Source organism: Corvus hawaiiensis, chromosome 15, assembly GCF_020740725.1.
Source record: "Corvus hawaiiensis isolate bCorHaw1 chromosome 15, bCorHaw1.pri.cur, whole genome shotgun sequence".
NCBI classification, from domain to species: domain Eukaryota; kingdom Metazoa; phylum Chordata; class Aves; order Passeriformes; family Corvidae; genus Corvus; species Corvus hawaiiensis.
This window is the reverse complement of record NC_063227.1, coordinates 7,371,633-7,394,414: the sequence shown is the minus strand read 5'-3', so window position 1 is coordinate 7,394,414 and position 22,782 is coordinate 7,371,633. Positions and strand designations below refer to the sequence as shown.

The 22,782-nt window shown below is 42.2% G+C and overlaps 1 protein-coding gene across 2 annotated transcripts; it reads left to right on the top strand.

Moving 5' to 3' along the window:
• The first annotated feature begins 74 nt into the window (after window positions 1-74).
• Window positions 75-22,569, top strand: MAML1 (mastermind like transcriptional coactivator 1). 2 transcript variants are annotated; one of them, XM_048319887.1, is made up of 5 exons: window positions 75-716; window positions 9,306-10,703; window positions 12,734-12,997; window positions 15,915-16,029; window positions 18,187-22,569. In XM_048319887.1, the coding sequence occupies exons 1-5, from the start codon at window positions 348-350 to the stop codon at window positions 19,176-19,178; spliced, it is 3,138 nt and encodes a 1,045-aa protein (XP_048175844.1). In that variant the 5' UTR covers window positions 75-347; the 3' UTR covers window positions 19,179-22,569. The 2 variants fall into 2 exon arrangements, with proteins under 2 accessions (XP_048175844.1, XP_048175843.1); XM_048319886.1 differs by having other exon boundaries at window positions 9,303-10,703.
• Window positions 22,570-22,782: the final 213 nt, after the last annotated feature.

Here is a 22,782-nt window from a genome sequence, read left to right as displayed (position 1 = left end):
ATTTCAAGATGGCGGCGGCGCGGACAACAATGGGGGGCCGGGGGTCTGGGCCGGCCCGCGCCTGAGGGCGGCGGCGGAGGAAGCGCGGCGGGCTCCGCCAGGCCCCGCGGGGCGGGCAGGGCTGAGGGAGAGGGGGGCAGCGTAGCGGCATCGGGTTCAGGGCAGAAGGAGGAAGTGGGGCGGGGGGGAGCGGAGCGGGCGCCGGGCCGGGCGGGGGGAGGACCCGGGGCGATCCCGGCGGGCAGCGCAGGTAAGGCCGACGGGAGGGGCGGCGGAGGCCCCGCCATGGCGGGCGCCGGAGCGAGCAGCCGGTGAGCGGCGGCGGCCGCCCCTTCGCCGCCCGGCCCATGGTGCTGCCCCCCTGCCCCATGGCGGAGTTCGTGGTGCCGCGGCACAGCGCGGTGATGGAGCGGCTCCGCCGGCGCATCGAGCTCTGCCGGCGGCACCACAGCGCCTGCGAGTCCCGCTACCAGGCCGTGTCTCCGGAGCGCCTGGAGCTGGAGCGCCAGCAAACCTTCGCCCTGCACCAGCGCTGCCTGCAGGCCAAGGCCAAGCGGGCCGGCAAGCACCGGCAGCCGCCCCCGGCGCCGCCGCCACCCGCACCCCCTCCGCCCGCCGCCGCCGCGGGGAGCGCCGAGAGGAGCGGAGCCAACGGGCTGGACGGTGAGGCGGCGAGCGGAGAGCAGCAGCACGGCCGCAGCAGCGCCCTGATCGCGGTAAGCGCCGCCCGGGGCCGGGTGCTGGGGCCGGGGAGGGACCGGCGGTCGTGCCCGGCTGGTACCGGGACCTCTCGTCTGGAGCTGGATAGGGGAAGGAAAACAAGCTCTCGCGGCTGGTGTGGTGGCCTGCGGTGCGAGGGCTGGGGTTGGGGCTGCTTTGGAGAGTACCCTGTCCGCTCTGTTACAACTTCGCAGCCGGTAAGGGCTGTTTTGTTTTCGCTCGTCACCTCTGCATGCTGGAAGAGTATATAAAAACTGTGGCATGGGGGGGTAGGGATAGTGGCAGGATTTCTATTGATGCTTAAATAATTCAGAATATTTTGTGAGTTATATTTCTGGCTAATTCACCTAAAATGCCCCTGCAGAAACTGTCAGAAGGGCATTAATACTGCGGTGCCTTTGGATTTTTGTTTGCTTAAGTCTTTAATTTGGGTTTTCAGGGTTTTGTGGAGTCATTTGATAAGGATATGCTTATTACTGAGGGGGAAGTTTTAAGACAAATAACGTGTCTGTTAATTTTGGTACATATTGGAAAGAATTTCAGTGGCAAGGCAGTTGCTTGTTTGCCACTCACTCTAGTGGGTGTGAACACTATGAGAATCCCACTCCACCCATTAAAAACTGGCTTAGCTCAAAATCTTAATGTTTCTCTGGCTTCTCTAGCATTTCTGGTTGTCGGGACATATTCACACAGCCCTGTTTGTATATCTAGATAGCTGTTGCTTAACTTATTCTAGGCCCTTTAAATATACTGCTGTGTGCTAATGTGTCAGTAATGTAGGTTAGTAGGATAACCTCTTAAAGGCTGCCTGTCCTAATACCTGTCTGCCTTAAAACCAGGTATTTTTAAATGGTGGCCTGCATGAAAATGATTCAGTACCTCTCTGAGCGTCTTTAAAAGGGGACACTGGATTAGCCTAAGACATCTTCAGGTCAATATATGGAATAAGTCGTATTTTTAAGTTGCTCTGTGTATTTGATTGGATTAGAAAGGAAGGAGGATATACATCTCTCTGTCTTGGACCTCATTTATTGTTATTAAAATAGAATCACGATAGAGCTTATTGTATACTCGAGTGTCCAGGGCATGATGTGAAATACTGAAACACCGGGTGTATCAATGTCATCCTTACTGTGACCAGCACTAGGCAGCCTGGGTGCAGTTTGTAGTATTTACAAGATAAACTGAAAGCGTTACTTAACTGAATTACTTCTGTTCTTGCTAATACACCTATGAGACTCGAGGACTTGCTGACTGTTGAGAAGACTGAGGTCCTTGTGACCCAGTTAGAGCACTTCAGAGGGCTGCTACAGAAGGGTGCTTGAGGAAGAGAGGAAACCTCGTGCATTCCTGACATTGATTCTGCAAAACTTTACAGTTAGCTGTTGTTTAGCAGACTGATCTTGAATCTAAACTTGTGTCAAAACAAAAATTACTCAAACTTGTTTTTTATTATCTAAAGACTTGGTGGGAGATTCTGTTTATTTCCTGCTGGGCTCTGAGGCTTTTTGCATATGGGGCTCTACCCCTTAATAATGTGTATTTTCATTACAGTCAGGGCTCTTTAGCATGTCAAATCCTGTTGCTTAAACTGCCACCACATGACTTCATATTGATCTTCTAAAAGAAAGATGATTCTAATTCATTGGTGTTGTTTCTCTTAAATCACTTTGGATGTGGATTTGATCTAATTAGCATCCATTATAATGAAGGCTCTCAACAGCAGCAGGTTCTGAAGTGCACTGCACATCTGGGGAAGCCCTTGTACAGGAAGCTGCTGCCAGTGGCCAATTTGCACAACAGAAGAGGGTTTTAGTGTATGAATGACTCTTCCTCGGGCTGGCCTGCTGTTTCCTTCCTAGGATCCATGACTGTGAGCTTAATTGCAGCTGCTGATTCATCCCCTCGTTACTGGGGTATAAAGTTGGTTAGCTTAGTAATTCAAGTCTTGGAAAAAAAACACAACAACAACATCACTTCTGCTGCTAATTTAATTCCCGTGGCCCAGAAGGTCCCTCTCTAGGTTGGCATTTTACCTCTACCCATCATGTTGCCATTATCAAGACCGAGCATGTGCTTTGAATGAGAAGGACATGAGCTTGATTTCCAATGTTCAATGAAGTTTGGATGAACACCAAAATTATCTTGTGTTAAAACATCCTGAACACATTCCTTTCCAAAGAATGCTGCTAGCTCAGTGCAACGTGCATTATATCAGCTGTTGCTGCTGTAACAATCCAGATTTTTCTGTGAATCTGCATATGAATCTACTCTTGGAAATTGGTACTTTGTGTTGAACATTAGTGAAGCATTTATTTTGGTCCCTGAATGAGAGAGCAGTTCATGTAAAGGTGAAGGCTTCTTGATCTAGCATCAGAGGGCTTGTAGTAGTAGGACATGAAGCTGCATTGCCACAAGTGTGGACAGTGTGGGCACTGCCAGGTGCTGTGCTGCAGAGCACCTTCTGTAAATCCACAGTAGTCACAGGGAACAGGGTGGCACCGCCACTTCCTCCTTAGTGTCTTGTATGATTTGTCACGTGGACAAAATCAGATATTTTCTCTTCCAATTTGAGCTATGGAAACTGAGAGAATACAGTATTGATACAGAAGTACCTTGGATTTTTTGTGCGTCATGTAGGCCTGTCCTTCCTTTGAGAAAAACGTTGAAAAACCTTCTAGCTTTCTACTTTTAAAAAACTTCTAGACCATTATTTAATGGGAAATCCAAATGTTGACATCTATTTCCCATTTCTGTTGTTTAATATGACACTATTAAGGCTGTGTTCAAAGTAGAAGATGCTTGATATTTGGATAATGTGTTTGCTCTGTTAATCTTACATTTTTGAGAAACAAGGAAGCTGGGAAGAGACAGAGCTTGTATCCTAGAACAATTTTTCTCTGCCAGGTTCTGATACATGAAAGTTCATCTAATAATGCTGTTTAAATTCTCTACAGGAGAAAGGTTGACTTCCTTATATATCTGTGGTAGACTGTAAGGCAGTGTATGGCTCAGCTGAACCAAAGGCATTTCACTGACGTGAGTGAGGAGAATGGCAAGATCTGGATTTTCATCTCCTTGTTTTATGATGTGGTGTCTTGGAAGGAGAGCTGCTCCCTGTTTCTTACTGGGTTTTTTTCCCCACCTGAGAGCAGTTGTTGTGCAGAGAGCTTGCTTTGTCTAGGACTGCCACAAAACCACAAACAGTATTTCTGGAATGAGCACTGAAGGTCTAGTCAGTGGCCTGTCTTGAGAATGCTTTGTGTTAAAGCTGAAGAGCAGCATTTATTTGGGAGTGATAGATGTTTTACATTAATATTAGTTAAATTCTAAATTAAGCAAAGGCACCAAGTAAAAAGTTTAAAATGAAATTTAAATCCGAGGAGAGCAATGCAGTGTTTCTTGGTTGAAAGACCTAAAGTAATAAATTAAGGGGAATAGATTGCCCAGAGTATACTGACAAGCATTAATGACATTCCTCTAACGAAGCTCAGGCTGGTACTCTAACAGTTCGAAAGACCTCATTTTTGTGTAAGCTGTGGTATAGGGGTGTTAAATTGTGAAATTATGTTTTACCACAAAAATAGCAAATTATTTGCATGTTATTTATATATAGCTATGGTGCAGTGTAGTCTTGCCACCATTGTTTGTTTTTGCTGACAAGTCTGATAGTTTGTTGCCCAACAACTCAGACAGGTTTTTCTTTGTCTCCTTTTAATTCTCTGTGAGGTATTGTTTTATGTTTGAAACATTTCCCTTACCAGATTAGTTAGATATGCAGTGATGCTTCCTAAGTTGTAAGGATCTGGGAGTGACTGAGCTGCTGTGGCTGCTGTTTAAGTTCAAGTGAGGTGGAGGATCTGGCATTGCAGCTGAAGGCACAGGAGTTTTTTTGATTCAGCAGAACAATTCCTGTAGCAGAAGCTGCCCCTTGTGACTAATGCAGGCTTGGGATATTTATAGACATGCCTATCCACAGCCCTTCTTTGCTCCAGCAGGCAGTCACCCAAATACAAAAGTCTGCTGGAATTAAAGTAAAAATTAAAGTGAGTCCAGCAGTTTGGTTCTGACAGCACAGTGGAATGCAGGAACACATTGGGTAATAAAATGCTTTCCTTGCAGGGGGAATGCAACTTTGGAAGCTGTGGGTAGATGCACAGTAAATGGAGAGTTCTTACTGTTGTGTGTACTCAAAATGTTATGTTTTCTATCCAAAATTCATACACTACTGTCTGGTATTTGCACTGTTATTCCAGCTTAAGCAGTTGTCATCTTTGTTGCTCCTGTCCTTGGTGAGGCAGGGGAGGAGAATCAGTGTCTATAGAGGACCTACTGTGAACTCTGGTTCATGGGAGCTTATCTGTGCTGCAATACTGCCACTTCCATGGCAGAAAAATGGATGTATTCTGATTTGGTTTCCTCTTCTAGATGAGAATGCTAGGAGCCGTATTTGAGCTAGTTTTTTATTATGCTTATAGGCTGATATAGCATTTCTTCTTTGAAAATGTCCAGCATTATGTTTCTCTTGCTGGCAGATCAGGACAAGTCTTTATAGACTTAATTCTGATATTGAAATGGTAAACTAATTTGAAGTAAAATACAAAAAATTGAAGCTCTACTGAATCCTGTAAGAATGTTTAAATCTCTGTAACAGATGCTTTAAAAAACTAAGTAAGAACATTATACAGAGCCTGAAAGGCACAGTATGAGTACCAGATTTTTAAGAAGTTTCTTCTCTGTCATGTTCACTAGGTGGTTTTGTTTTTTTTAAAATGAAACCTGCATGCAGTTTGTATTTTTATGTAGATATATTTACTGTCTTCAGTTACAGGACGCAAACTATAGCAAAGCAGTGGATTTTTGCAAAAGGACTTTAGCTGACTGTCCTCAGTTTAACAGTCCTGACTGGTAAAGGATTTCTTGCTTTCAAGCAAACAATGTGAGCTAAACTTTCATGCTTGTTAAGTTCTAACGCATTGAAATGTCACTGGTTTCAGATGATTATGTAAATCTAGTTTCAGGTATTGAGTCCACAGAAAAATAGCCAACACCAAACAAACAAACAAACCTGAACCAAAAAACCAACAAAACCAATCAGAACAACTTTGTACCACTGTTTTGGTCAGTGATTCATGCCCCTTCCCACCAAGGCAATAAGAGAGCACTGCCCTGGCCTCTGAAGTTTTGAACTCGGCCAGTGCTAACAGACAAGCAATAGATTGAGCAATTTGAAGCTTTTCTGGTTTCTTGTTGGGCTTCAGTAGTAGGTTTTGGACAGCTTTTACAAAGTCAGGCAATTTGCCCCTGCAGTGAGACTACAGTAGGGCTGAGCATCATTGTGGTAAAACTGGTGGGTTTTAGACAGAGATTGAATATATCAAAATGCTTTGTGTGCTGTCTGTTTTCTGCTGGCAGCCTTGTCATCTGCCTGGGCGTGCATCCATCTCTGGCATTGCGGGCCTGTGTCCTTGTCAGTGTGTGAGTTATATGGCCAGAGGCTGCTGTGTTGGACACCTTTTGTTGTCATGGATGGCACCTGGGTTTTGTCAGCTTGTGTTCTGTGCATGAGGAATCCACAGTTGGGCATGTGTGCTCCTGCCAAGGAAGTGTTTATGACCACATTGAGGACTGTGTGTTCTGCTCACGTGAATAAAATGCAGCTCAGGTGATGTGATGTGGAGGAGGTGCAGCCTGTGGCCCCTCAGTGGCTCTTTGACAAACTCTGTGTCCTGTCCTGGGCCAAAGGACGGAGGCCTGCTCACATCCCCTGCCTTGCATTGCTCCTACAGTGATATAAATACTTCAAATAAATGCTTTTGGGGTAATATTTTTAGGCATAGCTAGATAGCAGTGATCTCAGAAGTTCATCTTTTGTTGGAAAATTGAATACGCTGAGAAAATGAGAATACACTACTGTATCTGATCTTGTGACAGTGGAAATTATTGGCTCAGTGTTATAAATAGAATTGATTGATTCTGCTTGGGAAACCATGGACAGCGTACCAGAGGACCACTGTGCCTTACAGGATGGTAATGAACAAGAAAATGAAAGCTGAAGGGGTTTTCTTAGTGAGTAGCAAGCTATGCTTTACTTCATCCGTGTGTTGGTTGGTTTTTCCCCTGAGTTTTGGCAGAAGAGAACAGGTTTTTCTTGCCTTGAGAACTCTGTTGGAGCAGCTTGATATGTAGATTGCTTGCAGTCTGACTTGTATCTCACATGCAGCTTGTTATTTTCCCCCTCAGACCAGATTATTTGGATAGACACAGACAAACTGGGGAGGAACTTAATCTCCCTTTTTTTTTGCCAGAGGAATACAGTTTTAGGTGAAAGGAGGATTTTGTCTCGAGCAACTTACAGTCAAAATGTCTCCAAGGGTCAGATATCTGAGTGTTATGACTGTTAAAACCCATAGAGATATGAGAGTTCCTGTGCTGGATATTAGGGGTCTGTATCTTTTTCTAGACTGCAGTGAATGTAGCTCACAAAACTAAATTACTACTTTTATGTAAGTTTTCAGGGAGTGGGTTTTTTCCCTAACTATTTAGAATTAAGGAGGACCCATTCCCAAACTTTGAGTAATTTGACTCATCATATAACCTTGGGCAAGTTACTCATCCACCTTGAGCTTCAGTTTTCCTGGTGGAAGTATTAAGTAAACAACTGGAAACTTGCTGAAAGCCAAATGTTGTGATGGAGTTGAGCTTCTTTGCTCTCTGTTGTTTTGCCTTTTTGCAAAAAAGTAAATTTCCACTATTTTTTCAAGTTGGTATTTGAAAAGTTCACTAGAGAGCTGCTACTCTAAGCTGAAGACCTAATGTTTAACTTAAGAGATTTCAAGTTCCAGCCTCCTCTCCAAATGTACACCTCACCTCATCCTACTCAGTCTTCTGCTGATCTTGCTACTCTGCTGCTATTTCCATGAGCCATCTAGAAGATCACAGTCTCTGGGGAAGCTGGAGGCTGTCCCACAGATAAAAATACGACTTAGCTCTTACCTATGCAAGCATTAAACAAATAATGGGGATTTTTTGCTGTTACCTGTGCAGGAATTAAACAGATGGTCTGAGGTTGTTTTCCCCCAAAGAGCAGCTAACTGTAGACTGTTAAAAAAAAAAAACAAAACAACTATTAACTGTGAACCAGTCCTTCTGTCTGTAAATCAAAGAATGCTGTTGCCCAGGCAAGTGTGTAAAATTCTTCTGATAATTTATGCTGGCCCTACATACAACCTCTTGCTTGAATGCTGAGATCTTGAGGTTTCCCATTTTTCCTTGGATGAGACAGCTTTCCCCAGGGGTTAGTGGACTGCCTTATGAAGACTGCAGGTAATATGAAAAGAACCATACTTGTCTTGAGGTTTGTTTAATGAGCTGCTTTCCTGCCATCTGAGAGGGCTGTTGTTCAGCGACCCCATGCCTCAGATGGGTAGCTCTTGGTGGGGATTCCTGTCGTGTGTCTTGCTGAGATGTACCACGGTGTCTCACCCGGGTCGGGAGCTGATGGCAGCTCCCTCTTTAAGTTCCCTGCGCTGTCGGAGCAGTGTCTCTGCCCTACAGGTTTGTCTGCGTTGGTGGAGCGTTCCAGCACCAGCAAAGCTCAATTTTTTTTATAGAATGCACCCGAGGGAAGGAAAAGTTTATAGTCACCTTTGATGTGCGCAGGAATTCTGTTTTCAGATGCTTTTGAGGTCAATAGAAAGAACTTTATATTTGCAAGAATGCTGGCAGGAAGGAGAAAAACAGGGAACAAAGGTGCTCAGGCTGTGGCTGTGAAGCTGCTGCTGTAGCTGCTGGTCTCTTCTAGGTGGCACCACGAGAAAAAGAATCTGTGCCTTCACCATCTGTGAGAGGCCAGCTGTGGAGCTGCTTGGGGCTCTGGTGGTCAGAGCAGCTGGAAAATACTTCAGCAGAAAGGAGGAAAAGAATGAACTTGCTCTGCTGTAATAGAACTGGCTGAACTCTGAATTGCATTTTCCACAAGTGTGAAGCAATGGTCGCTAAGTGACAAATTGGTTTTGCTTCAGTGCCAAAAGTGTGATTGTTTACAAAATTTATATACACAGTTGTTCTCTAAAAGTTATCACAAGAGAATCACTTGTTTTTTCCAAATATTTAAATGTGAGACTGCTTTATAAAACAGTCTCATGGAACAATTACACAGTGTGTGTACATAGATCAAATAAAATATGGGGTTTTATTCTCATCTAAAATTTGATTCTTAACATTCTTCAATATTTTTTTCATTTTGAATAGGAAAAACCATAACGTATTCCAGTTCACAGCCATTTCTCAACTTTTTGTTGTTGTCAGAGTATATGGCACCTTTAGTTTTGTCTGAAAATCACACTACTTCTCTCTTTGAAGTAGTACATGTTTTTTGAAAATTTTCCCTAAGAGGTTATAGTGAGGAAGTCATCTCATGTGCTGACTTGTAAAACAAAATGTTATCAGAACAAAGATACAATCTTTGATTTTTTTCTGAAGTGTTTTATTCAGAGCTAGACAATGTTCTGGTAAGAGATAAAAATCCAGATCTATGTAACATAGAACTACATAAGTAAAATATTCCTTTTCTTTTTCAGCAGCTCCATGAGACTGTGAAAAGAAAGCTTGACAGTGCTGCTTCCCCTCAGAACGGAGACCAGCAGAATGGCTATGGCGATGTGTTTTCTGTGTCCAAGAAACTGCGTCGTGATGATGGTCTTGGAGTGAGTGGTTCTTCCAATGGAATACCCCCTGTGTCTCCACTCCATCATCTTGACAAGAAATCTGGCACTGGAGATACCTTACAACTTAATGGGAAACATCCGATGGGGCTCGATGGCATCAACAAGAAGTGTCTTCCAGATTCCAGCCTGCAGATGAATGGAGGTGGTGATGCAGATGACTCATTTCCTCTGAGTTTGAACAAAGAGCTGAAGCAGGAGCCCGTAGATGAGCTTCCCTGTATGAATCCTGTAGCAGGAGGTTCTATATCTCAGAATAATTTGATGCCTGATCTTAACCTAAATGAGCAAGAATGGAAGGAACTTATTGAGGAGCTCAATAGATCAGTGCCCGATGAAGACATGAAGGATCTCTTCAATGACGACTTTGAAGACAAAAAAGATGCAGATTCTTCAAATTCAGCTGCACAGACTCCATTGCCACAAGATATTAACATAAAGACTGAGTTTTCCCCAGCACCCTTTGAACAAGAACAGCTGGGATCTCCCCAGGTTAGAGCCACTTCTTCAGGTTCAGCATTTATTGGTGCTGCTTCTGTACCTGTAAGTGCTGCTTCTACAACAGTTGGTACTTCCCAGGCTATGTTCCCATCTTCCAGTCAGTCAATGACTGAAAATCCTAATCAGCCCATGATGCAGGCATCAAACCACTCTCAGAATGTCCAGAGGCCTGTGCTGTTACCTGGGAAGTGTGCAGGAAGTGCCAAAGAAATGTCTTCTGCTCATCAACTTCAGCAGATTGCTGCCAAGCAGAAGAGAGATCAGATGTTGCAGAACCAGCAACAAGCTTCACAAGTCCACCAAACAAATCAGATGTCTACGTGGCAACAGTCTGGGTCTTCCCATAGTCCACTGGCTGTCCCATATACCATGGAAAATCCCACTAGCCCATCGGTTTATCAGCCAGACTTCAACAATCAGAAACTCATGATGCCTAATTTGGGAAATAAAAGCTCACCGAGAGCTGGAGGCAATTACCATGTGAACATTTTGGGTCATCAGCAAAACAGCTTGAACCAGAACCCTGTGAATAGTCAAGGCTCTATGCTGGACTATGGGAACACCAAACCTCTTTCCCATTACAAAGCAGAGTGTGAGCAGGGGGTGGCAGTGCCTGGGCAGAACAAGACTCCCATGCTGGCATACCTCCAGCAGCGCCAGCAGCCACCACTATCCCACGTGAGTGATGACCAAAATGGGATGATCCTGTTGAAACCCAAGTCTGGAAACATTGCCTACCGACTGCCACATGGTCAGGTGAATGTCCTGAATTACCTTTGTTCAGTAGCAGATTTAAGGTTGTTGGGTAGGTAAGGCTGGAGTACAGATTCCTTGGTGTAGTTTCAAGTGTTTTCATTGATTTTAAAGAGAAAATTTCTGTATACAATAAGCTGAGACAAGAATCATAAGGTCTTTTTTCCACTGGGGACAGTTTTTAATATTGGGTTCTAGGTCATGTAACGTGTGATTTCCAGCTTAGTATACTTTGTGGGCAACAAATTATGTCATGCTTCACAGAAGCCTCTGCTTAAAAAGATAAATAGATGCTTTGTAAACTTTTGACTAAAATAACTCATATAAAACGGTAGTGTTAAACAGTGTTCTCAAAGAAGCTTTGATTTCTTTACCTTGTTTTTAGTCCCTACTTGTGTCAGAGTTGGCTTACTATAAAAAGACCTACTTTTGCAGAGAGGTGGAAGTGGGGGCTGCATTCCTCATTTCTTGGGTGTTCCTTGGCACCTTTCAGTTCTAAGGATTTTTATTGGCTAAGTCTCTGGGCATTGGGGAAACATGGCATAGGAGAGAAATACATCATTAAGAATGAATAATAGTAATGTTTGTTTGCTTGAAGCATATGCTTCAGGTTTTTCTGTAACAGAAAATTCCAGGTGGTGCTCCTTTGCCTTGTATATAACTGTTACTACAGGTGTGCTGCAGGTGAAAATTTATGTAGTGGGTGGAAGTATAGACTCATTGGGATTCTGTAACATGTACCTGCAATGCACATACGAGAGGGCTTGTTAAAAAAAAGGTATTTGTTACAAGGATTAAAGCTCCTCCAGCAAAAGCTGTTTGAGATCCAGCTCTAGTCATGTTTCCCTCAACAAAACAAAAAACCTGTGAAAAGGCTCTCAATAGTCTGTGATAAAGACCACACCGGTGTACAAATAAAAATTTGAGATCAATGTTTGCTTCATAAAGCACAAAAAAAAAAAGAATCTCTTTGAAAGCTGGCAGAAGTAACTGTCTAACAGCATTTTGATGGAAGAAGAAGGGTAGAGACGACTGTGTGTGTCACATCTCTCCCTCACTGAAAAACAATGAGGGTGACCTTGCATCTACACTGCCACACTTGCACTGAACTAACAGAAATACTGATGAAAGCTTCTGGAGAATTTCTCAAAAACTTGCACACAGAACAACTTAGCACAGCATTCCTTCTATTTGGTCCATGATTCCTTGTGAAACTGCAAAGTGAGAACCAACAGCCAAACCCATTAGCTAAATTCTTAACTTGAACATAACATTTGTTTGTGCAATTAGAGATGAGGCTGAACTGTGCTTTATAATGATGAAAGCTGTCAAATTTCAAAGGGATTTGCTGGTACTAAGAGGGCAGTATCGGATCTTGAATGATAATTGTTACATGTTATTTTTGCTTATCCCAAGTTCCAGTCTCAAAAAAAATGCCAAAAAATGCAGACTTAAGAAAAACGAATACTATCAGACTTATCTTTAGTAGTATTTTTGTCTGTGGAGTATGGTGATGGTTGGGCTGCTGGAAAAATACTTTAAGACCCATTTTGACCAGTGGAAGCCTTCTCCCCTTCACCTGCAAATAGTAAATTCTCTGATACTAAAAGAAAGCAACTTTAGGGTGGGAGACATAAACACTTGCAGTATTAAATGTTGACAGAAGAGGCAGGATTTAAATAAATGTTTCATATAATGAAAATAGAAAATGTAGTGTTTGAAAAGCTGCTACCAAAGTAAACTAAAGCTGGGGTGTGTGAAGTGCTGTTTGTAACTGCCTGAAAAGGAGCACACAGAGCTATACTCACCTGTTTGAGCTGGAGTTTGGGAAGTACTTTGAGACTGAAGTTAAAGCCTCTCTTCCTAAATGTTGTGGAGCTTCTGACCCTAACTCCAAACTGGCAGTTCTGTGTCTGGCACTGTATAGATGGGCGTTTGGTTGTCTTTAATTAGCTGAGCTTCCATAAGAAGCTTCACAAGTGAAAAAGTTACTGCATTTCTGTAACTTTTTTTGCTTTTCCTGTGTTCTGCAGGATCAGAACCCTGCTCCTACTGTTCCTCGTGTTCCTGTTTCTGTCCCAGGCCCTGGGGTGGGTGCCCAGGCTCCAAACGTCTCCATGGCAGGTAACCACAGCAACCCAGCTTATCAGCAGCAAGCAGCAGTGATGAAGCAACACCAAATGCTGATGGACCAGCAGAAGCAGAGAGAGCAGCAACAAAAGCATCTGCTCATGGAGCAACAGAAGCAGCAGCAATTCCTAATGGAACAGAGGCAGCAGCATTTGCTGGCAGAACAGGTGAGAGCAGCCAGCTATCTGTTTTTTTAATTTGTGCTGCTTTGCTTTGGTGCATAAAATAGCTTTTGATGTTTTAGAATCAGAGAATGGTTTGCTTGGGAAGGACCTCAAAAATCATCTCAGTTCCAACATCTCTGCCATGGGCAGGTGCATCTTCCACTAGACCAGGTTGCTCCAAGCCCCATCCAACCTGGCCTTGAAGCATTTCCAGGGATGGGGCAGCCTCAGCTTCTCTAGGCAACCTGTTCCAATGCCTCACCACACTCACAGTAAATAATTTCTTCCTAACACCTGATCTGAACCTAACCTTCTTCAAATAGAGGTCATTCCCCCTTGCTCTATCACTTTTGAGACACCTTCCCCCTCCAGCCTTCTTGTAATCCCCCTTTAGGTACTGAAAAGTGCTCTAAGGTCTCCCTGAATCAGCTGCCCATCAGAAGCTTTAAGAAGGAAATGATACAGTCTCCTCTGAACAGAAAATATATGAAAGCTCATTTTGCGGGGGAAGGTTGTAGTAGAATCTGCAGGACTGTGGAGCTGTGGCTGTGCCAGGTCCTAGCCAATGGCTCTTTTATCACCTGGAGACATCCAGTTAAAATTGAGGTCTCAACAGAGGTGACACAAAAGCCCCTTCAGTTCTGGAGCCAGTGTAGACAAAACACAGTAATGTGGTTGTCAGTGTTTGAGTGTGGTAAAGATCTGTTTTTGATATTTGGGTTAAAACAATTTGGACTAAGGGAATACTGTGGGGGAATTACATTATCAAAGACTGAAAGACAGAGAATGCCCAAATCATCAATAAAATCACGTTTCTCCATGAGTTATGTGATCTGTGAGCTTAGAGTACTTTTTAGTAAATCAATCAGTCTTTGGTAACTTGTATGTTAATATCAAATGTCAGAAATGAGTAATCATTACTCTCCCAAAATGTTAACAAACAGGTATTCTTTGAGAGCAGGTGGGGAGAAAGGAAATACAGGGTGTGACCTCCTGCTTGTGATTTTGCATGTCTGGTGGATGGTGGTTATTAGAGCTTTGTTAGAGCTCTTAGAGCTGTGGCCCAGTAGGTTTCCTTAGGACAATAATGGACCTAACAGGTGTTAGATATCTCTGAACAGTGGGGAGATGATAAGTAGCATATCTCAAACACAGCATTGAAATATTTTTTTTCCTATCTGTTTGCTTCTGCTTTGCCAGCGCATGTTGCTGCAGTAAATATCAGTATTATGAAAATATTTCATTCATGTCCTAGTAATGGTAACTACAACTAACTTCTGTAATTTCCATTTGTGTATAGTGATGCTGGGACTCTGGTCCCGAATAAGGAGCAGCTTTGCTTTGGAGCTGAACAGTTTTAGATACTGCATTTGCCACATTTATTGGCCCTGTACTGCCCAGTCAAGCTAGGTCTTGTTAGCATTCTGATTTGATGTTTATTTCTTTGGATACGCATGATACTGGATGCAGTTTTACAAAAAGATTTTTGAACTTGTTGATGTCTACTTTGGAGGTTTGTAGTTTCAGGTAGCTTCAGTGCCATTCCTTGCCACTATAAATTTGTCTTTTCACTTGGTATTCTGCGTATGTTTTACTTTTTTTCCCCAAGCCAGGTTCTGCAGTTCTTGGTTTCTCTCAGAGCTATGGCATCTCTTGTTGGCTTCCGTGGTCAGCCTCTTTCAGGTCTGACTGGTCCTGCAAGCAGCAGGTCCTCTGTCAAGCGGCCTGCCCTCTTCATTCCTGTGCATGTCTCAACAGCTTCGCAGCTGGAGACATTTGGGAAGGGTGGTAGAGATGTGTATCTGCTATTTGTTACATTGCACCAGTCTCTTGTTTAAAGTGTCTTTGCCCCAACACTCTTGGAAGGGAATTTCTGTCCCCTGCTGTGCTCGGTGTAACTTTTTGGATAAGTAGGTGGTTGTGCATTGTATCACTATGGGTCTTTCTCAGAATTTCAGTCTCGCTGAAGGTACCTGAGTAAGAAGAGACAGAAATGCTGTGCCTGATACATTTCGTGTTGTAAAAGCAGCCTATTGGCTCTTAAGACTGTCAAGATCTGAGTGTACTATCACTACATCTACACTCCCCTCAAGATTTTAAATTTCATTTTTCCCTAAAGTTTCCTAGTAGAAAATTCGTTTGGTTCATTTTTCAAATGGCTTGATCATAAATTTCTGTGCTCTTTAAAATGTGCTTTTAAAGAAGCACAATTATTTTGTGTCATGAATAGGGTTTGTTTTAGTTGGTCAGTGTGTTGTTAAGAAAGCGATTTGAAACAATGGTTGCAAAACTTGTATGACTTGTATTATGGACTTAGTTCTGCAGTTTTCCATAATCTTGTAGGAAAACCTGTGATCTATGATAATATGGATTTGTGTATATTTTTTCATATTTGCAGACAAGGATTAGAAAATATTTACATGTTCGGTTTTTGTATTTCTGTGTAACTTTTGTTATATTTCTGACTTGCACTTTTACTGGTTTCTAAAGAGGCATCTAAAATACATTGGAAATAAAGACCAAAAAAGTAAATGTTATTATTTTTATACACTCACTTTTGCTCTTTTTGTACCTGTACCTCATTTTGTCTTTAAAGTGTTGCTAAAAGTGCCCGTTGATTATGTTACTGATTAGGCCACTAACACCTCAGATTTTCGAAGTTTGAAAGGCTTCAGACATGCACTGCAGTAACTCTTGTAGTGCATGCTGTTGTCTCTGAGATCCTGGTCTTGTCACTCATCAAAGTAAATTGACTGTGTTTGAGCCTTGAGAACAAAGCCTGAAGTGACTTTAGGGCTGCAGAAGCCCCTTTGATTACCAGCTGTGCATAGAAATATGCAGACAGCTTGTTTTTATCCAAGATAGCCCTTGGAAAAAGCTTGATTAGTTTTCAAATTGTCTTGCATTGGACCTTTCTTAGGAGAAACAGCGGCAGCAGCAGGAGCAGCAGCTGCAGCGGCATCTGACACGGCCTCCTCCCCAGTACCAGGATCAACCACAGAATCCATACCAGCAACAGGTTGGACAGTTCACAGGTGAGTAAACGTGGCAGTTGAAATAATAGCAGAAAAAATATCAGGAGTAAAAAACAAGGTGTCTTCAAATTTCCTGGATTGGATAGCTTTTAATTAATTTACTACACGTCACTCTGCCTTGAAAGCTCTTAACCTATACTCTGATTCAGTTGCAAACAGCTTCCCTGGTCACAGGTATTTGGGACAACTTAAGCTTCTGTTTCTTAGTGTTGTTTGGGAAATGAGTAAAATTCTTCAGTACCTTTATTGTTCTACAGGCCTTTTTTATACTACTATTTCGTTGTGCAGGTTGGAAATTCTCTCTGTCTTTGATATATTAGGATTCAGAGGGTTTTTTTCTGAAGCCTGACGTCACTACTGCCTGTATCTATCACAGGCCCTCATTAAAGAAAAATAAGTGGTGTATTATTTCTCTCATCTCTAGGATGAGTTTAAAAGTCTCTAACGTTCTTATCCGTGCTACCTTTAAAAGGGAATGCAGTTTGAATTCTCTTCGTTACATGTTAAGTGTCCTTTGTGGGATTTTTTGTATGAGAAGCAGCTTAGTATGTCTGTAGTGTATTAACTCTGATAAAAAATGTTGTAACTGTTGATCTGGAATAGCTTCAAAAATGTGGAAGAACTAGAAAACAATAAAAACTCATCTTCTTACTTTAAAAGCTGTTAATTGATGGGGCATCAAGAAGTCACTTGCCTTTTTTTCATAAACCTAGAGTACAAGAATAGTGCTAATTCCCTTTGTTTTGTTTCCTTACTCTCCATGTTCCTTCAGAAATAAATACTGAAGGGGAAGGATGCAAATGGAAATGTAATACCTTCACCCTGGCAGCATTCATGCCTGTGCAAGTGTCAAGTGCAGTTACAACTGGGTTTTGTTACTTAACTGAAAGAACTTGATACCAATACAACAGGATTGTGTGCTAACAGAGGGACCAGTAGCATCCTTCAAATATTGCACCGAAATATTTCTTTCTCTTACCACTTTTCTACAGAGATAGGCGTACAGCTATTAGAAATAGAGTAGGTTTTGCTATAATGGACATCAGTATTATTAAAATTATTTTTTCCATGTAATGATGATTGTAACTATTTTTTGCACCTTAAATCCTGATATGTGTACTATCTTTTCATTGTAAATATTTTTATAGTAAGACTCTTCCCCCACCCATCCATTCCCCCAACACTGATCTTTTTATGATGTGCTTTGTTGATAATGAATTCAATCTAATTTGAATTCTATTTTAATTTGTTTTTGATAATTTGGTTTTTATTCAAATATAATAATAATGGAGAGCCAGTACTCCTTAGCTATCATAAAACATGAAAAAATTCTGCAGCTTTTTGTTTTGAAAGTAGAGAAATTGTGTAGGTAGGTTTCCCCTGGTCAGCTGTAAGGAGTGTGGAGGGTGTTACATGCAAACTTTACAGAACTGTTCTGCTATTTTTGCTTCAAGTAGGGGGCTGTTTCTTCTACAGGAAGAAACTTTTTAACTCAGAATTTGCAAAAACAAAGGACCATATTTGGTTTACTGAGAAGACATTTTTCCAAATCACCTTGCTTGGTTATCAGCATTGCATATTGACATAGTGAATATTTCACTGTGGAAATCCAAAAGATACTTGACGAAAAATTTCTGAATTAGATATTTCTGTATTAGGTAAATAAAAGATATTCCTGGAATTGGGAAAATGCCAAACTGGCAATCCTACAGTTGTCTGATAAGAGATGCACTGTGTATGCATGGAATGACTGACGCTGTGTGTATGTGTGTGCAGTTAGAGGTATTTTTTAACAGCTTAGTAAATTGTGCATGCACTTCAAAGTATATGTGGTAACCTTTGTTCACAAAGAAATATCAGAGTCCTGCCTTTAAAGTCATAATTTTTTTTTTAATTAATGATACTGAACTCTTAGAAGTGGTATTCAGATTTTTTTAGGATGTTGGCATATCTGTGTTTGAGATCAAGGTGGAGGTGCTAACTGGAGCAACAGTTGACACTCTGTAATTAAACCTCTGCTTTCTGTGTGTTGCTTGCAGAGGTCAGTTTACACTAATGTAGCTGCACCTCCTTTCTGGGTTACTGTGCCTACAAGCCTGGCTTGGCTCTGGATGAACGTGAGGTATTTAATGTACAAAATATTTCTTCGTATTTCAGGGTCATCTTCAGCCATGCCTGGGGTCAGTAATTTAGGACAGTCCAGCTCCGGTAGTCCGCGGATGTTTCCTCAGAGCCAGAACATGATTCAGATGGGACCCGGCCACACTCCTGTTGCTCCACTCCAGTCGGGCTCCAGTCAGCAGGACCGGGGGGTGTCTCAGTACCCCAGCATGCAGAACATGCAGCGCGGGGGGTTGTACAACCTGGCATCTGGCATGACCCAGATGGTTCCCCAGCACGCGACTCCGAGTGCCAATGGACAGACACCGATGCAGAGACAGGGCAGCTTGGGCCAGGGCGCTGCTGTTCCTACTGGCTATGGGCAGAACACCTTACCAAACTCAAGTATTTCTCAGCAGCACAATAAAGGTGCACTGAATCCAACCTTATCTAAGCCACAGATGGCAAGAGTACCAGCTGCTATGGGGGCTCAAAATCCATCTTGGCAACACCAAGGTATCCCTAATATTAACAACCAGACACAAGCAAACAGTGGCTTAGGACCATTTACTGCCAACTCCTCTTTCCACATGCAGCAAACACATCTAAAGATGTCCAACCAGCAGTTTGCCCAGGGAATGCCTCAGGTAAGCCTAAGCACCAGCAGGCCCATGACCTCGATGAATGCTGCTGTCTCTGGGCAGATGTTGTCGTCGTCTTTGGGAGCGCAGCCGCGGACAAACCCACCCGCACAGCAGCAGGTACCCTCACAGCAAGTCTTGCCTGGCATGAACCAGACTGTTCCAGACCTGAATGCTTTCAACCAGAACCCAAATCAGCAAATTCCCAACAGAGGAAACCTGCACTGTAGCCAAGGGTACCCTGTGAGGACGACTAGTCAGGAGCTGCCTTTCGCCTACAGCAGCCAGTCAGGCAATAATGGACTTCAGAACTTAACTGGTGACACAGATCTGATAGACTCTTTGCTGAAAAACAGGACTTCAGAGGAGTGGATGAACGATTTGGATGAGTTGTTAGGAACTCATTAAAATGGGGCTGGGGGTGGGGGTTCTACTTTTTTTAATTATTTCATGAGATATAAACAACTGTTGGACCAAAAAAACCTGTGGCATTGAGGAGACTTGCAGGCATTAGAGGTAGATGGTTGGGAAAAAGACTGGAGCTGCTTCTCAGCGAGTGTTGACACGTGGTCACGGCGCACCAAGCAGGTCTGCAGGAGGAGTGTGCTTTGTCTGCGGTCTCTGAGGAGTCGCACACTTGAACAGGTCAAAAAATACTGTGTCCTAGCCAGCCTTCCAGAAATTTCACTTGCAGTGTTCTAAGACTAAATTTTTTTAATTATTTAAAAACAAAACAAAAATTCCACAGAAATAGTGCAGAAAGAACGCAAATAGTTGCACAAATTGTGTTTAGGGCTTAGTCTGCAGCTATTACTTGCAATAATTATTTGCTCATAGCTTGATATGCTGTTATAGTAGTGTCCATCAAACTTCTGACTTTTTATTTGAGAAGAGGCTGTATGCACCTGAGTATGCTTGCAAAATGTTTGGAACTGTTTCTTTTCCCCATTGCTGAAGCATGTGCCTGTACTCTCAGTAAGCAAGTGATATTTCACAGTAAATACTTCTAGATGCTGGTAATAGTTGAGAGAAAGTATTAAAACCTGGCCAGTTAGTCTAGATAGTCATCTTCATAGATTGTAGTCTTTTAAGCTGCAGTTTGCACTCTGTTGTAGAGAGGCACAGTTCCTGGCTTGTACCTTGTTGTGTTTAAAGGGGGAATTTCTTACGGGAGAACTTTTAAACTATAGTAGGTTTAACGTGAATTGTAAAGCCATTTACTTTGCACCTGTTTCTTCATAACTTATTTCCAAAGGTAGTTGTATTTAAATGAAGGCTTTGCTTCATGACAGCTCATCTAGTTTTCTTTGTTGTAAAAAGTAAAACTAACCTTCGAGATCAGTTCATTCCCCGAAGTTAGCAATGAGCACAAGACTTTGTCACTTCAGGATGAAAATGAGGAAAAAAGAACTTGGCTGGGAGGTGGAAAGTCCTTATTAGCAATAATAGCACAGGAAGCCAGGGAGAATACTTTTATCAGGGTTGCTCCAATGTGGAAGTCTCCCCCTTTAAATGCTTTGGTTTTTTAATACTGGGTTACAAGTTTGATAATCTTTCTATAGACTGGTGGATTTACTTTTTTAATATCCCTTGAAGCAGATGCTCGTTCTTCAGCTCAGCCCAAGGAGACCTCTTATCCATATGTTGGGGTTGGTCCCAGAAAGGACAACAAGAGCCACAATGGGAACGAACAGTCAGTGTTCCGAAGTCCTTACTCTCTACCAAAAAAATCCCTTATCCACCAACAAACCACCTTGCCTTAACATTTATTTTAAAATGAAAATAAAGTTGAAAGCTTTTGTTTTAAATGCACAAATACCTCTTCCCTTTCTAAATCCACTTTCTTGGAAAACTCCTCTAAACTTTGTAACCAAACCCAGCATAGTGATTTCAAAGCAATTTCCTTCAACACTGGCTTCTCCAGGAGTTTTCTGCTTTGCAGAATTGTGAGAGAGGATTTTTTCCAGAGGGGGTGAAGGGAAGTGAATGATATCATTGGTTTCAAAGAAGGAAAATATTTTACTGTATCTGCAGCTCCTTTATGAGACAATTTGCACTTTTGAAAACTGCTTTTTTAACACTAATACTTTAACCCTTTCCAAATATGCATGGAACATGGTTTGTCCAGCACACTTAACTAGTGTGGATGAATTCCACTCTGTTGATCAGATTTGCTGTTCTATCATATTGAACTGTTGATGAAAGATGTGCATTGATCAGTGGATCCCACCTTTGAACAGTGGATAAAACTTCACTGAAGCAGGCCTAATCCCTCATAGAGCTTTTGAAAAGATAACATAAAGATTGTTTTTGGATGGGAAGATGAAAGTGTTGGTGACTTTGGTTGTTGACACTTCTGATATTTTCTAGAATAAGTAGTTGAGATGCAAATAACTGATGCTAGCTTTTCTTATACTGGCAATCTAAGAAAAGAGCTAGTGAGCTTGGTTTACTATTAAGTTAAACCAAAAACTGGTCCAAGGTAAGTGTCATTAGAAGAGTATAGATATAAACTAGCAATGGCAGGGGAAGGAGTGTTTGCTGTATTTTTAATTTTAAGGGTTAACTTTGCACCAGTGTGCCTTCCCTTCCTGTTGGGGGTGCTTGAGACCTCAATTTCAAGTGGCATCCTTCCATGTCACTGTTTTTTTTCTCCCCCTTACAAACACTTGACAGAAATAACAGGGTGGTAGGATTCAGCTTTTCTCTCTCCCTGTTTAGGTTGTGGTGAAATCTGCTCTGTTTTCCAGTAGATTTTGCACAGACTTTGTTCTGAATAAGTCAAAATATGATCCATCCAGTTGTGATTTCTTAATTGGAGGACAAGAACATCTGCTGTTTGCATTATTACTACCAAAAAGGCAATCCAGCGAAATGTCCAGGAAAACGCAGGTGTGCTCTTTCCTCCACTGTTTCTGGAAGCTAAGGTGGATATTGCTCTGCTTGACCAGAGGGTTTGTTCAGGAAGGTATCTGGGTTTGATGACAGGGCCTTTTCATGGTACTGTTGGAGTAAAATTAAGTGTGATTCTAGACAAACTGGCTTACAATGCCGATTGGTCTCCATGTGTGAACAGGATCCAACAGCCCTTGGCTCTGGCTTTGGTCCCTGTGCACAGAACGCAGTGGGACCCTTGGGAATGCGGTGCCACTGGAACAAGGTTGGAACAGTTCAATGGAATTAAAAATATGGTTTTGATGTACATGGGTGCATGGGCAGGGCTGGGCTCTGCCCTCATGCCCTGTAACGTGTCACTGTCTGTGTCTGCACTCGGGCTTTCCATTTGCTGCAGCTTCAGAGCAATAAAACCAATCTCCCCTGAACTGAACCCAGCCGGCCGCCCATGGCTTTATTTATGAACTGCGGTTTTGGTTGGGCAGGCAAGGTGAGAGTGTCACTGTGCAACATCCACTGCCTTCCAAAAACCACGATCCAATTGAAAAGGGTGCTCAAAATTTTGTTATACACATTTCCTTTGTGTAAATAAATGTTTACAATTTTATATTAAAGATTTGAATAAGAGTTAGATCTTCTGACTGTATATTTTTTACTTTTTATAGATTTTAAAACTATAATTCTTTATATATGTGTTTGGGGGGTATTGTGGTAAGTTTTATGCTTGTAAATGGAGAACAGTTGAATTTGATGCTAACCTTTATGAATTTTTGTCATTGAAATGTATAAAGAGTCCATTAATCCCCTTATTCTTTTACTACAATTACTGGTGCACACCAAAAAGAAATCCTTCACTTCTGTTTTATCATTATAAAATAAATATTTTGCTAGTGTATTAAATATACATGGTGTGACTTTATACATTTGCGTGAGCTGAGCAGAGTTCAGCATTGTCATTCCTAGCGAGATGGTTCCTTCCCTTCATCCCAACACACAATTTTTGCTCAGCCTATTACTAAGGCTCTCATTCTGCTGCTGTGTCTTACCAATTCTTACAGTTTCAGAAAGTCCATTTAAACAGGCCAGAACTGGATAAAAGGGCCTTAGAAAACTTAAC